Source organism: Emydura macquarii, unplaced genomic scaffold (genome assembly GCF_026122565.2).
Source record: "Emydura macquarii macquarii isolate MOO-44397 ecotype Brisbane River unplaced genomic scaffold, CSIRO-AGI_Emac_v2 contig_1551, whole genome shotgun sequence".
In the NCBI taxonomy this organism is placed as follows: domain Eukaryota; kingdom Metazoa; phylum Chordata; order Testudines; family Chelidae; genus Emydura; species Emydura macquarii.
In genome coordinates this window covers 15,394,936-15,408,574 of record NW_027131688.1, presented here as the reverse complement: position 1 = coordinate 15,408,574, position 13,639 = coordinate 15,394,936, and the positions used below count along the sequence as shown (strand labels likewise).

At 40.6% G+C, this 13,639-nt stretch overlaps 1 protein-coding gene across 2 annotated transcripts in view; it reads right to left on the bottom strand.

Moving 5' to 3' along the window:
* SYNE2 (spectrin repeat containing nuclear envelope protein 2) overlaps positions 1–13,639 on the bottom strand; it is a 275,575-nt gene that overhangs the window by 69,132 nt on the left and 192,804 nt on the right. For both annotated transcript variants that reach the window (XM_067554922.1, XM_067554923.1), the window contains 7 exons: positions 13,059–13,235; positions 11,055–11,210; positions 8,769–8,915; positions 7,646–7,816; positions 6,368–6,501; positions 5,714–5,918; positions 393–572 (listed from right to left, as the gene is read on the bottom strand). In XM_067554922.1, coding sequence (XP_067411023.1) covers positions 393–572; positions 5,714–5,918; positions 6,368–6,501; positions 7,646–7,816; positions 8,769–8,915; positions 11,055–11,210; positions 13,059–13,235 — 1,170 coding nt within the window. The remainder of the gene's footprint in view (positions 1–392; positions 573–5,713; positions 5,919–6,367; positions 6,502–7,645; positions 7,817–8,768; positions 8,916–11,054; positions 11,211–13,058; positions 13,236–13,639) is intronic.

Here is a 13,639-nt window from a genome sequence, read left to right as displayed (position 1 = left end):
TAAAATGAAATACAATTATGTTACGCTACTGGTAAAGCTTAAACATGATATCAAGAATCAGAGACATCATCCTCAGGAAACAAACTGAGTTTCCAAGCATTGGCTGGGGATGATGGATGGAGACATAAAGATCCATCCATACTACGAATTAACAGGCCTACTTACAAGTGTGTGACAAAGCAGGATGTGTGCAGAATGGGGGAACACAACGTAATAGGCATACGATGAAAGTGTAACCAACCTGTTTCCCCAGAACTTTATTTCTCTTTCATAACTCAGCTAATTCAGATTTCCCCGAGTTCTAATTCAAACTGAATTTTAGTCCAGGAACTACATGATTGTGTTGAAGAATAAAACCATATTGAGAGCTAATTTACAATACAAAAAAGTACCTCAAATTCATCTGATTTCATCTGCAACATCTTTTCCAAATAAGATATCCTTTGGAGAGGCTGCAGCTTCTCTGAGAGAACTGCTTGTGTAGCTGTATTAGCCTGTTGTGATATCTGGTCCGTCAACTCAGAAACCTGGAGAAAGCTTCCCTTTATGGTTTGGAGGCCATGTTGTAGTATCTAAAATGAAAGATCAATAACATATATCAGATCTGTGTTCACTGGCTCTCTTTTATTTAATATCTTTTGTTGCTATAACTCAGCTCCTTCTGTTGATTTGCATTGGGGGCCAAATTCAGCCATAGACAAGAGAGTGGCTTTCATTTACTTTAATGGGAGCTGCAGGCACTTACTACAGGACTGAATCTGATGCTAAAATGTCAATAAAAAGCGTTGGATAGGACGAAACCATACACTTTCCGGAAGGTCGGCCTTCCAATTACCCAGAGATTTAGGCTGAGATTTTTAAAGGTGCTGAAGGGAGTTAGAGGTCCAACTCCCTAGGAACTCTCTTCAGTTCCTTTCAAAATTCCCCGCCTTAGTATCTGGTTCAAAATTCAGTGGGACAACATTGCCCAGTAATAATTTCAGGCCCTCAGATACTAACGTTATGAGGGAGATTAGAAAGATAAATTGGACAGAATATCTATCCTCTCTAGAATGGCTTTACACAACTGGATTGAGAAACTTATCCATACTGCAGATAATAACTACTTTATAATGAACAACTTTGCCAGCACTTTCAAACCATTTTGATCGATTGAGCGCCTTTTTTTTTTCTCTCCAGCAACACTACTATAAAATTTAATTCTAAATGTTATGAACAGCAAAGGGAATAGCTGGCACTTTTACAACCTGCTGTTTGTAGTTCTTTTTTATCTGGAGACTGATTTACAGAATGTCATCCTGGAATGTGTAATTCTCTGCAATGTTCACTCAATTCTAAACATGAAAAACCCTGGAGAGTTTTTCCACTGAAAACTACATTTCAGAGGGCAATGGGTAAAGAAATGTTTCTTCTGATAGACTATAACAGTAAGGACAGACTTCCCTAAAAGGTAAAATGTGCTTGTTTTATTGACCCTGTTTTTGGCATAGATCAGACTGTAAATGGAGCACTTTAGTTGTTTATAAAGTTCAAAATAACCAATTCTAATTTCTTATGTAGTACATTAGTCTTAATCTGTATTTTTAGTGTAAATAGATTACATATCACCTGATAGAGACAGAAAGTTTCATAAACCTTTAATCTCTTCTAATGTACAGTAGCAAAAAAAGATTAGAGAGAATAAAAATACATGTAAAGCCACACTGATTTTCAATACAGCACCCAATTAGAGATTTCATAAAATACCTCTCTGTCCTTCTAGTCTGCTACTCTCACAATATGGAATATATTACATGGCCCTTCTCCACAGTTATTGGAAAGGGAGCTATAGCACCAAAAGTATTTTATTTTATAGCTGCCCCACATCAGAAAAAAAATTGATCTGGTCTTTTCTTTGCAAAGCTGGATGTCTTTTTTACTGAGACACAGATTCATGTCCCCTGGCCTTTATCACATTAGAAGAAAGTGAAAGTGTTTCTACCATTGAGCAATCAGAGTATTGTTGCTGTCATTTATTATCTCTGACGCAGAAGGAAATGTTCTCCCCCTGGTATAGCACTGCTTAACTAGCCAAGTTCATGATGCGGTTTTTGGCCTTCCTTTAAGGCATCTGGTACAGTCCACTGCTGGAAGTACATACCAGACCACATGGATCATTGGTCTGCCCTGTAATAAGGATTATTATTTTATTTCTGTATCTGTCTGATATAGCCAGATCTGAAGAAACAAAAGGCTGAAGCAATGGCTTTCAGTTCTCCGCGCAGGTACTGTCCACGGGCATTTTAGCAACCAGCCAGGTGTTCAAGCCATTGCCACTTACTGGGATAGACGATCAATTATCCTGCTTGCTGCTTTTAGCCATTTTCAGGCCTTTGCAGGAATTTAGCATAGCTAAACTGAGAGAGGAGAGTAGTAGACAGTGAACATGTGAAGTAAGCCTGGCTCTATGCATTTTCTCTCTCTCTGAACATGCTGGTACAGATATCTGTGAAAAACAGGAAATCTGGATATATTTTAGAACTTCAGCTCTGAGAAAATTATTGCTAGACTAACAGCAAAGACTGCTTGCTTAACAATTTTTGGTAGTGACAAGTCTCTGTAATTCCAGCTCTGTAATTCCAGCTTTTGTCTAGTGATTGATTTGTTTGTAACATTCTTCTTGTCTGATGTCTCTGTAACTTTTGGGGTATAAGAGGGAGGTAGCGAGTCTAAGTCAGCAGATCACTTCGTGGACACGTTGAAGGATCCCCAGGTGCAGATGGAAGGACTGGCCATCCGGAAATCTATGACTGATTCTCCTGAAGACTTGTGGGGGCAATATTAAGTTTTGGGGTACTTTAATCACCTGTTGTATTTTGTTGCTTAAGACTAATAAGTGGAGACAGTGGTGAAGGTAATTCTGCAGGGGATTGCTGAGGACTGGAAATAAAGCTTTTAAGTTAGGAGTTAGGTGGCAGTTCTTAAAAGATGTAATACTTGAGGCTCAACATTAAGCTATTTCGAAGAAGAGAAAAGAAAAGAAGAACCAGAGGAGGCCAATGTGGCTGCACAGGGAGCTTTTTAGCTATCTAAAAACCAAAAGGGATACATACAGGAATCGGAAGGAGAGGCATGTTACCAAGGAAGTATACATGGCAATAGTGCGAGTAGGGACAAAATCAGGAAAGCCAAAGCAAAGAATGAGTTACAGCTGGCAAGAAATGTTAGCGACAACAGGAAGGGGTTCTTCAAAGATGTCAGACAAAAAAGAAACATCAAGGACGGCCTGGGTCCATTGCTCAATGGAGAAGATGAGCGGGTAATAGAAGATAATAGGAAGGCAGACCTGCTCAATGCCTACTTTGCTTCAGTCTTTTCTCACAAAAAATAACATGTGACCGAATGACTAGCGAAGTTACCAGAGACAATAAAGGGGGAGGGATGCAGATCGGGATAAGTAAAGAACACATCAAGGATCTTCTGACCAATTTGAATGAATTCAAATCAGCAGGGCCAGATGCTGTTCATCCAAGGGCAGTGAAGGAATTAGCTGAAGAAATCTCGGAGCCACTGGCAATAATGTTTACAAATTCATGGATGACAGGAGAGGTCCCGGAAGACTGGAGAAGGGCTAACATAGTGCCCATCTTTAAAAAGGGGGAAAAGGAGGAGCCAGGGAACTATAAATCAGCCAGCCTGACTCTGATACCTGCGAAGATACTAGAGCAATTTGTAAAACATTCAGTTTGTGAATACCTGGAGCAGCAGCCAGCATGGATTCATCAAGAACAAATCATGCCAAACCTGCCTGATTTCCTTCTTTGACAGGGTAACTTGTTTGGTGGCTAGGGGGAATGCAGCGGACATAATACACCTGGACTATGGCAAGGCTCTTGACACAGTCTCACGTGACATTCTGATAAGTAAGCTGGAGAAATGCGGGCTCGACAGTGCATACATAATGGATTAAAACAACTGTAAACAAAGAGTAACTATCAATGGAATGATGTCAGCTTGGAGGGAAGTCTCAAGTGGGGCTCCACAGGGATCTGTTCTGAGTCTGGTGTTGTTTAACACCTTTATTAATGACCTGGCTGTAGGTATAGAGAGTACACTAATGTATTTTGGTGACGGGACCGGGGTGTGTGATCACTGCAGAAGCCACTAGAGGGCAGATGGGCCTCCCCCAGCCACACGTACAGAGACAATAGCCAGACCCCTCTGCCCTCCTGGCAACTAGCAGCAACAGGTTGTAACAGATTATGGCAAGCGGAGACAAGGAGGGGTGGCCCGGAAGGAGACAAAGGACTGCGGAGGGGCAAGGGGAAAGGTCTGAGGGTGGCTGGCTGGAAGGTCCCGGGAGCAGGGCCCGAGAATGAGCTCTGAGGCTCCCTAGTCTATCGCTGCTGAAACTTCTAATTAATCTGCTAACAAAGTCTTTCTACGCTGTGATCCTGAGAACTAATAACCCCTTCTGATTTCCACGCTGGCTGTGAATCACTTCTGACTGCAAGGCTGGGTGCATGACCCCTTCAGGGGCGTGAGGGAGCTCCCCAGGGTCCCGTCCAGGGGGACCTACACATGGAGCTCAGGCGGAGCAGGGATGCTGAACGCTCTGAGGCCAGATTAAGGAGGTGGCTGCACTGGTGTGAGGGGACCCAGGGGGCAGACTCCAAGCACGAGAGTCCTGACTGGCTTCCCGCCAAGTGGTTGCAGAGCCCTGTCTCTCTGGAACTACATCACAGGCTGCCATAAAAAAGATGGAGAAAAGTTGTTCATTTTTGCCACAGAGGACAGGACAATGGGTTCAAACTACACCACAGCAGATTTAGATTAAACCTCAGGAAAAACTTCCCAATTGTAAAAACAGCAGGACAATGGAACTGCCTGCCTCAGGAGGCTGTGGAAACTTCTTCACTGAAGCTTTTCAAAAGGAGGCTGGAGAGTCACCGATCTTGGATGTTTTAGACACAACACATTCTGCATCTGGGCAGGAGGTTGGATTAGATGAACCTTGCAGTCCCTGCGAGCTCTGTGCTTCTATGATTCTAAGTTGGAACCTGATGGCAGCTTTGCTATCAGAGAAAGTCAAACGTACTCTGGTATCTCAGTTCCGGGTCACAGATACCCAAATCAGAAATATTTTAGAAGGATCTAATGAATTTAAACTCTTTCTTCAGTTAAGAGACTGAAAAACGAAAATCGGTCATTTTTGGTTCAGTGATTGCTACAAAAATAGCCAGATCCTTAGGTTCCCTATGGTACTTTCATACTGTATTGTCACTGCAAAGGGGATGGAAATCTGGCACAAACAGCCAGCCCTTGCATTTGGGAATCACTGGAGTGGATTAAGCAAGAGTAGCTGGCTCTATACCAGTTGCTCCTGGCACAGGAGACATGTCCAGAGCACACTGCACCCTGCTGATGCCCCCTACGGGACCACTACAGACAGTGTAGTTTAGAGAAGCATTGCTGTTGCTCTAACTTATGCTGGGACTAAACTGGTCACAGGCTGCCCAGGATTGGAGAGTGCAACAGATGGAGTACGTCAGGTCACCATCCTCTTCCCTTCTTTGCATCCTGTGCTTGGCCTGACCTGAGGATCTGGCCCAAGGTAATTAAAGAAAATTAAAAAAGAATGGACTACAAAAGAGAAGCCAGGCCCTGCTTCCCATTGTCAGGATTTTAAAACAAGTTCAGCCTTTCATAAGGCAGCAAGAGCACTTTCACATACCTTCACATCCTGTATCTTCTGCTTCAGGACTTCCACCACGTTGTCTTCAGGTAAGTGAGCTCCTAAGAGCTGATGGCACTGCTCTTCATGTTGTTCTAACCTCAATGCTGCCTCAGTGTATAACCCATCATACAACTCCCAAAGCAGTAACAAAGCTTGTGCTGTCTGTAGCTGATCAGTGACTTCTTCATTTGCCAGAGTCCACCTGTAATATATAAGAACATAACACAGATTGCTGATTTAGGTTTTGCCCTTACACTTAAGGACATGCATGGACCACATTCTGATCTCTTTTGAAGTGGAATTTCTCTGGATTTACACCAGTGCATCTGAGAATCAGTCTTGCCATGTGTAATGTCCATACTGTATTGCATGTTTACTGTGTTGCTGCTTTTCTTTTCTTTTTTTTTTTTTTTTGGGGGGGGGAGGGGGGGGCGGGTGTTAATCATCCAGACCCACAATAAAATACATTAAAATTGATTGGCCCTAATTCACCACGATATTTAAGCCTGTGCCTAACGTCAAGCATGTGAATATTCACAATGAAGTCAATAGAAATATTCACATGCCTAAAGTTAGGACCATGCTCAAGGACCCTGCAGAATCGGCAGCCTTTATTACCAACATATATTTTGTGTCTTTTCTTAGGTGTACCTTGTATGTGCTTCCTTGCATTTATGTTCAATAATCTCTGCAAATGAGGAACAACAGTGTTTCTTGAGGTTAGCAGCAGAAGCCTGGAGTTTGGCCCAGCTTTCTTCACTCTTTTCTGCTTTGTCTTGAAGAGACTGTGAAAAATGAGTCACAACAATTAGATGTGGAGATGAATGAGCCACAGTTCATTGTGCTAAATGTAATTTTCCTTAGAGACTTACAGATGTATAGTAGTGATACTTCAACCAATGTTTATGGCAAAAAATCACAGATTTTGTGAAAAAAAATGAAAATGGAACAATAATATACTTGCTGCTACAAATTAAAGAACCGAAGGATAAATTTTGACCCAATCCTGCAATACATAACTTTTAGAAGCATCTCTTCACACAGGTACTGGTCCAGTGGGACTCCTCTTGTGAACAAGTGCTACTCAAACAAGGAAGTGTTGAAGAATTAGGCCTTCGACTGACAAATATGGAAAAATAACTGGTTTGAAATTCTGCATTAAATATCAGTAGAAAAATATTAATTGACTTTTTAAAGAAGTTTCACTTGTTTAATTCAAACTATTCATGCTAAAATGGAATTTATTTTTCCTTTGATGTTACTTGTTCCCAGTGCAACCAGAGAGCAGATATACTTTGAAATTCTTATTTTAAATTGGAAATAATAAAGAAGGTTAAGTACTAATAACTAGAGTCCTCTGAATACATGAGGTTTGATTCTCTGTTGCCCTGCACCTTGTTTATTCATTAGAAAGTGAGCACAGAGCAAGCACAAAACACTACTATTCAGATTTGGTCATACTTTACACCTGCTCTGCACTGATGTGAATGACTACATGAGGTGTAGGGCAATGAAGAATTAGGCTTTGTCTACACACAATCTTGCATTTGTTTAATTAATTTGGTAGATACCTGAAAGTGGCTTATTTCAGTTTAGTTTACATCTGTTCCTAACTTAAGCTATACCCACATAAACCTGATTTAAACTGAAATCAGAGCGTCTACACAGATTTTGGCACTGGTTTAACGAAATTGGTTTACATTCAGACCTTTAGTTAAACTGGTACAACTCTGCTAGTAGAGCTGCCCACAGGCCCATTGTCTCTGTAGGTGGAAAGAATGCCACTGACTTACACTGGCTTTGGGTTAGGTCCACCGTGAGGCTCTAAAGAAGCAGTTTCCTGAGGGGGAACTTACTGATTTTTTTTTTTTTTTTTATTCTTTTTCCATGTTTGCACTAATGCATCTGCTTCATCTTTGGTAGATTTACCTGGAGAGTCTTCACCTGGCCTTTCAAAGCTTCCAGTGATATTACAGCAGGTTTGCATTGTTCTAGGCAATACAAAGAGCTAATTGTCATCAGGTTAAATTCTTCATAGGCTTCGTCATAAATTATCCATTGCTGTAATACTGACTGCATTGAGGCTTTTAACTGTGTTATCTGTAAACAAACAATCATTGCTGAGAAAAAGAATTGCTCCTTCTTAACATTTAATTACCAAATGTATTAATGAAGCTATTTCATAGATAATTATGAAATAAAAATTACTATTAAATTGATTTCATTACTTCAGCTCGATGCACACTGGATGACAATCCACAAGAATTTCACAAATGAAAGCTTGTCTCTCTCACCAAAATGCAGGTTGCTACACCTAAAGTTACCTATAGTATTATATATTATATGATGGATTGTAACATAAAGCCATATTTATCATTCACATATCAGGGACATTGCTAGGGTTAATTGGCCTCAGAACAAGTTATGGAAAGCCATTGAGGAGGGAAAGGGAATCCACAGGAGCATGAGTGAAACAATTGGGAACAATAGGGGATCTGCCTAGAATTAAAAAAAGCAGTGGGAATGGAGGAGAGAGAACACAGTGCTGGGAAGATGGAAAAGGATTTGCTGGGAATGGAGAATTCTCATCAGGGCTCTACTAGAGAGAAGGAACAAATGAGAGTAGTGAGGGACCAAGTGGATCCAGTTAGAAAGTTTGAGGTTTCCAACCAAATCCATTAAGCTACCAGAAAAATGTAGATACTTTTTAAGAAATTTACAAAGCAGATAAATGTTTTCTTATTTGACTCCAAAGCAAGTTGATCTTTACTCTCTCTCTCTCTTTTTTTTTTTTTTTTTTTTTTTTTTAATAAACTTGGCAGATATGTTCTCCTTTGGTATTAGAATAGGCATGATAGTTTTTTGGCCAAAAGGAGATTTCTTGCAAAGGTCATAAGGGAGCAAAAAGAAGCTGTAGAATGGGATATCTATTGCAGCCTTAATTATGGCTCTGTCATTGAACAGCTCAGTAATACTGGAAATTCCCAGAGAAGGTTAGGAATACTTGCTAAGGATAAATCCTGGGGAGAAGAGTAAATGCAAAATTCTCAACCTGACTGATGACACTGTTCCTCATTTCATACAGCTTATCCATTGTGATAGCCATATCTTCTGGGGTTTGTTCTGCACCATCTTCCATATAATTCTGCTTTAGCTGATGAAGAGCTTTAGATTTAACTGCAAGCTGATTTTCTAGCACCTAAAGGGGAAGAAAGATAAAAATCTTTATCTGTGTGACAGTACAAAAGTAAAGACAAATGTTTCTTTTTAAAATCAATCCCATGTCATTTTTCTAGCCATGGGAAACACACAGCAATTGAGTTCTGGCAGAAATGAGTTTGCCACAGGAACGATAGTAACTGTTTGTGAATTAGCAGTCTCTTACAGCCAGAACACAAGAAACTGCATTTGGCCCTGACATGGAATACCACACACTGCATTTGGAATTGAGATATAACTTACGGGACTGAGAGCCAGATCCTCCACCGGCACTTGGGCTCCCTTGCACTTCCCCAGGCAAAGGGGCCAGAAAGCTTTTCAAGCAGAGCAACTAATTCCCTAAGTATGCCAGATCCCAGCCCTCCTATCTCCTCAAGCATATGCATGTGCTGAAGATAGGAGGAGCTTCCATAATGGGGATCTCTGGCTTCCTAACAGTTACTAGAAAGTCTTTTTCAGCTGACATAGGTTAGAGCAGTCCTGAGGCCGCTCAAACTTGCACTGCAGCTGACATGAGCCCTGGCTGACCCTAGGACTGGAGAACGCACAGGTAGTTTTAAGCCACCTTTCCCTTACCCATTCAGATCTTGCCACAAGCATCGCTTGGCTAGACCAATGATCTGGCCTGGAGTTTGGAAGCAGTCCCATTAAAGTTAGCGGGACCACTTGTGAAAGAACTGTTCCCCAGTATGGTTAAGTGGATAACAATGTGGTCCTTATGTATTCATTTGAGTGTGTACACATGCCTGTTTTAGACATCCAACTGGGCCAGTTCCTTTAACTAAAACATTGTCCTTTTAAGTCAGCACATGCTTCTGATAATGATTCACAATGTCCAACAACTTTTTGAATTTATTTAAAATTTATTTAGTTTTTAATGTAGTAAATGAATTTTAAGTAAGTATTTTAGCAGCCTGAAGTGTAGAATCTTATCTTGCTGTGATCAGATACGACACTTTAGAGTTATCAAAAGTATCTTATTAACTAGCTGGTACATTCTCACCCCAATACACTTCAGAGAAAATGCAGATAGATAAGTAATTCTGCATTAAGATAGCACTGCAGGGAATAGCAGCAGCATAATATGGGAGAGATACAAGTAACCATGGTAATAAAATAACAAACATTTCATAGAAGAGGGGTGACATTTAACTGAATGGATGCTGAATATTTCCAGAGTAATTGGGGACCAGCTGGCGGATGACTGCCACCTGTTCTGATTTTGATGGAGCTGTCCCACCAAAAAATCCCTAAAATATCTTTAGTGCTGGAGCAGCATAACTGTATTTGTGCTAGGTCATGATGTGGTGAAGCTAGTATCACAGCATCAATAATAGAATGACTTCTTCATGCCTCAATAAGTCAAAAGATGGCAAACAGAATGAAGTGGGAAAGATAAAATGGGACCATTTGATAAACAGAGAGGAAATATTATGCTAATGCAGAACGATATCAAATTACCAGAGAGTTACTATTCTTCCTAACCAAAACATCACCGAAGAACATTTCACGCAAATCAAATAGATGAGTCTTTCCACCAATGTGCTGAACCAAAAAAAATATATATTTTCCATTAGAAGAAATCCAAAATAAGGTAGTGAAAATATTAAGAATTGTTGTAATACTGCAGGAAATTCCAAGAATAAAAAGAGTGGGAAAAAAAAAAAACGACTGTGGAATTGTACATTTGTGTGTGCCAGATCATAATGCACTGTAATTTGATGCGTGTCAATTTACAACAGCTGAGGATCAGGTCCTGATCTCTTTCATAAACTGTTCCAGAGGGGTAGCCGTGTTAGTCTGTATACAACAAAAATAACGAAAGCCCTGTAGCACCTTAAAGACTAACAAATTTCTGCGGGCATAAGCTTTTGTGGGCTGACAAAGTGGGTTGCAGCCCACGAAAACTTATGCCTACAGAAATTTGCAGATGCTACAGGACTCTAGTTGCTTTTTCTTAAACTGTGCATTTCATGTTTTCATTAAAGTGATACTCTAAACTATATTTCCAGGAATATGGTAGGCTACTTCAATTTAAAATAAAAATGTATGTGACTTTTGTAGCACGGATCTAGCAAGTATTCAGTGTAATACCTGCAATATAAAGAACATCTTTTACCTTACAGTCTTCTAACGTGTTCTGTACTGAGATTAGACTTGCTGGTTTTTCCAAAGATTTCAGCCTCTCGCCTTGTGCTTCCAGCCAGCTGCTCAGAGTCTGAGCTTTGTTTTCATTTTCAGTGACTATCTCCAAAATATGTTCCAAATCTTGTATCTGCAAATTACAGGATTAAAATATTTAATTTTAATTAAATTATACCAGATTTAAAGTGTTTCACCGATTTAAACTCTCTGTTTTGGTTGGAGTCCTTTATAGAACTCAAGCAGGGGAGTGTCTCCCATCATGCTGTAGCTGAAGACACTATACTGATATACACAGCATATTAATAGTTGGCAGTGTCTATTCTAACGATGTCATGCCTCAAGGAGTAGGACTCAGATTTCTCTAATTGCCCATTCACAGAAAATAGCTTTCTCCATTTGTTTCAATACCTCATATCATAATTTCTCTATACTTGGGTATGCCCACATATTCCTTAACAGAATAGTATCAATTAACTCTTTTATAGAGTTTTTCATCAGATGATCACAAAATGAGGTACAAAGGAGGTCAGTATCATTATCCCCATTTTACTGAGGGGAAAACTGAGTCACAGAGAAGGGAAGTGATGTGACCCAGGTCACCCAGCAGGTCTGGTGGTAAAGCCAGGAATAGAACCCAGGTCCAGCGGTCTATTCACCTGGTCACACTGCCTCGCAAGACTGAACCTATGTCTACACTGACGACAGCAAATTCGCCACCATCAGATCGATTTATCCGGATCGATTGAGCGGTAGTGAAGTAAAACCACTTCCAGAAAAAGCATAGCACTGAGTCGACAGGTACGCATTTCCTGTCAGCGCAACATAATGGAAATGGTGCGCAAAGAATTTAGCAAGTCAATGGGAGATACGCAAGCTATTCTACATAGTTTGCGTAACTTCTGCCGAATTTGCTGGTAAGCGTAGACCAGGCCTGAGCCTGTTCCACTGATCATTTCCAGTTTCACCAGGGTGAAATAACTCTGATGCATTTATTTATATGCATTTTCCATAACATAATAATAAATATGTAATAAAATAAATAACAGTGATATGCACCTTGAGAGTGGTTTTCATCCATTGATCTTAATGTGCTTCTAAAAGGAGAACATATTCCAGGGGTGACCAAACTTTCTGACCCCCCGACACCTCCCTTCCCGCTGGGCAGAATCCTCTAGCCCCACCTCTTTGCCTTAGGGTAGAAGCTCTGAGCTCCCCACCCCATTCTGGTAGGTGGAGAATAGGGGTGGGGGCATAACGGGCTCCATGAGCCGCACTTTAACTGTAAAAGAACCGCATGCAGCTCCAGAGCCACAGTTGGCCACCCTTGGCATATTCCATCATTCCAATTGTCCGGAGTGGGCACAGAGAAGTTAATTAACCTGTCCAAGATCACACAGCTGGGAAGAGAAAAGAGGGCTCCTGATTCCCAGGCCTGTGCCTCAGCCCTTTTAATGGCTCTAATATCATTATGTTACATGGAAATAGATGGGGGTGATTGGGAGATATTTTAGTATCTTCCCCCTTCTCAATTACGTTCTATAATGTGCAGAAAGATTGGCCTCTTTTTAAACATTATCACTGTCCCTGTAGCTTCTGAGTGGGTCTTGGCTATCTACTTACCAGGGCAAGACTGTTTCCTACCATATATTGCCCACTATTTTCTCCCATTCAATTTTAAATGTCTCAAGCTGCGGGGTCCCTTTGGCTTACTTTCAGCTCAATGGACCTTATCTTCATGATTTTTTCCCCTAATATTCATTCTAAATTCTCCCTTTCTTAATTTTTTAACTATACCCCTTCTTACGTGGGTTTGGTAATACCTACCTACTTTACCTCCCAGGAGTGTTATGTGACTGAGCACGTATGAAAGTGCTTCAAGATCTTTGGGGGAAAGGTAGCATAGAATACAAAGAATTATAACATGTCTGATTAACACTGGAAGAAAAGAAAGATACAAAACTATGAAACAGGAGCAAACCTTTCTATTCAGGGACCCTTGTAGCCAGTGCCACTGCAGGTTCATCTCGCTAAGATACTCTGCAAATTCTGTCCTTTCATAGCGCTTGCTTTCTACATCACAAGTGCTTATCTGCAACAGTGACTGGTTAACAAAATCAACCGTCCACTGTTTAAAGTTCATCTCCATCATGTATTCCTGAAAAACAGTTAAAATGGTAATTTGAATCTCATAAACTCCATATCTGCTGATTTATGGTGTAATTACATGGCATTCAGAGAAAACTTATTATTCTGAACCACAGTACAGTGCATTTCCTGAGAGATCCATTTTCCATAGTCTAAAAATCAAAAGGTGGCCTTAGACCTCTGCTAACGGCTGCACAGCATGGGCTCAGATAGATCCCTACTTCTGTCTTCACCCACATAAATGGGTCTTTTCAGAGAAGATGATTCTGCGCACTAGTAAATACTAATTACAGCTAGGAATGGCCATTTATTTTCTTTGAAAAGAGGAAGATTTGGGCAAAAGAAAGCTGATTCTGTCTCTTAAATTTTAGTTTAACTGTTAACCAAAATCAAGAAGCTGACCTCAAAAGATAA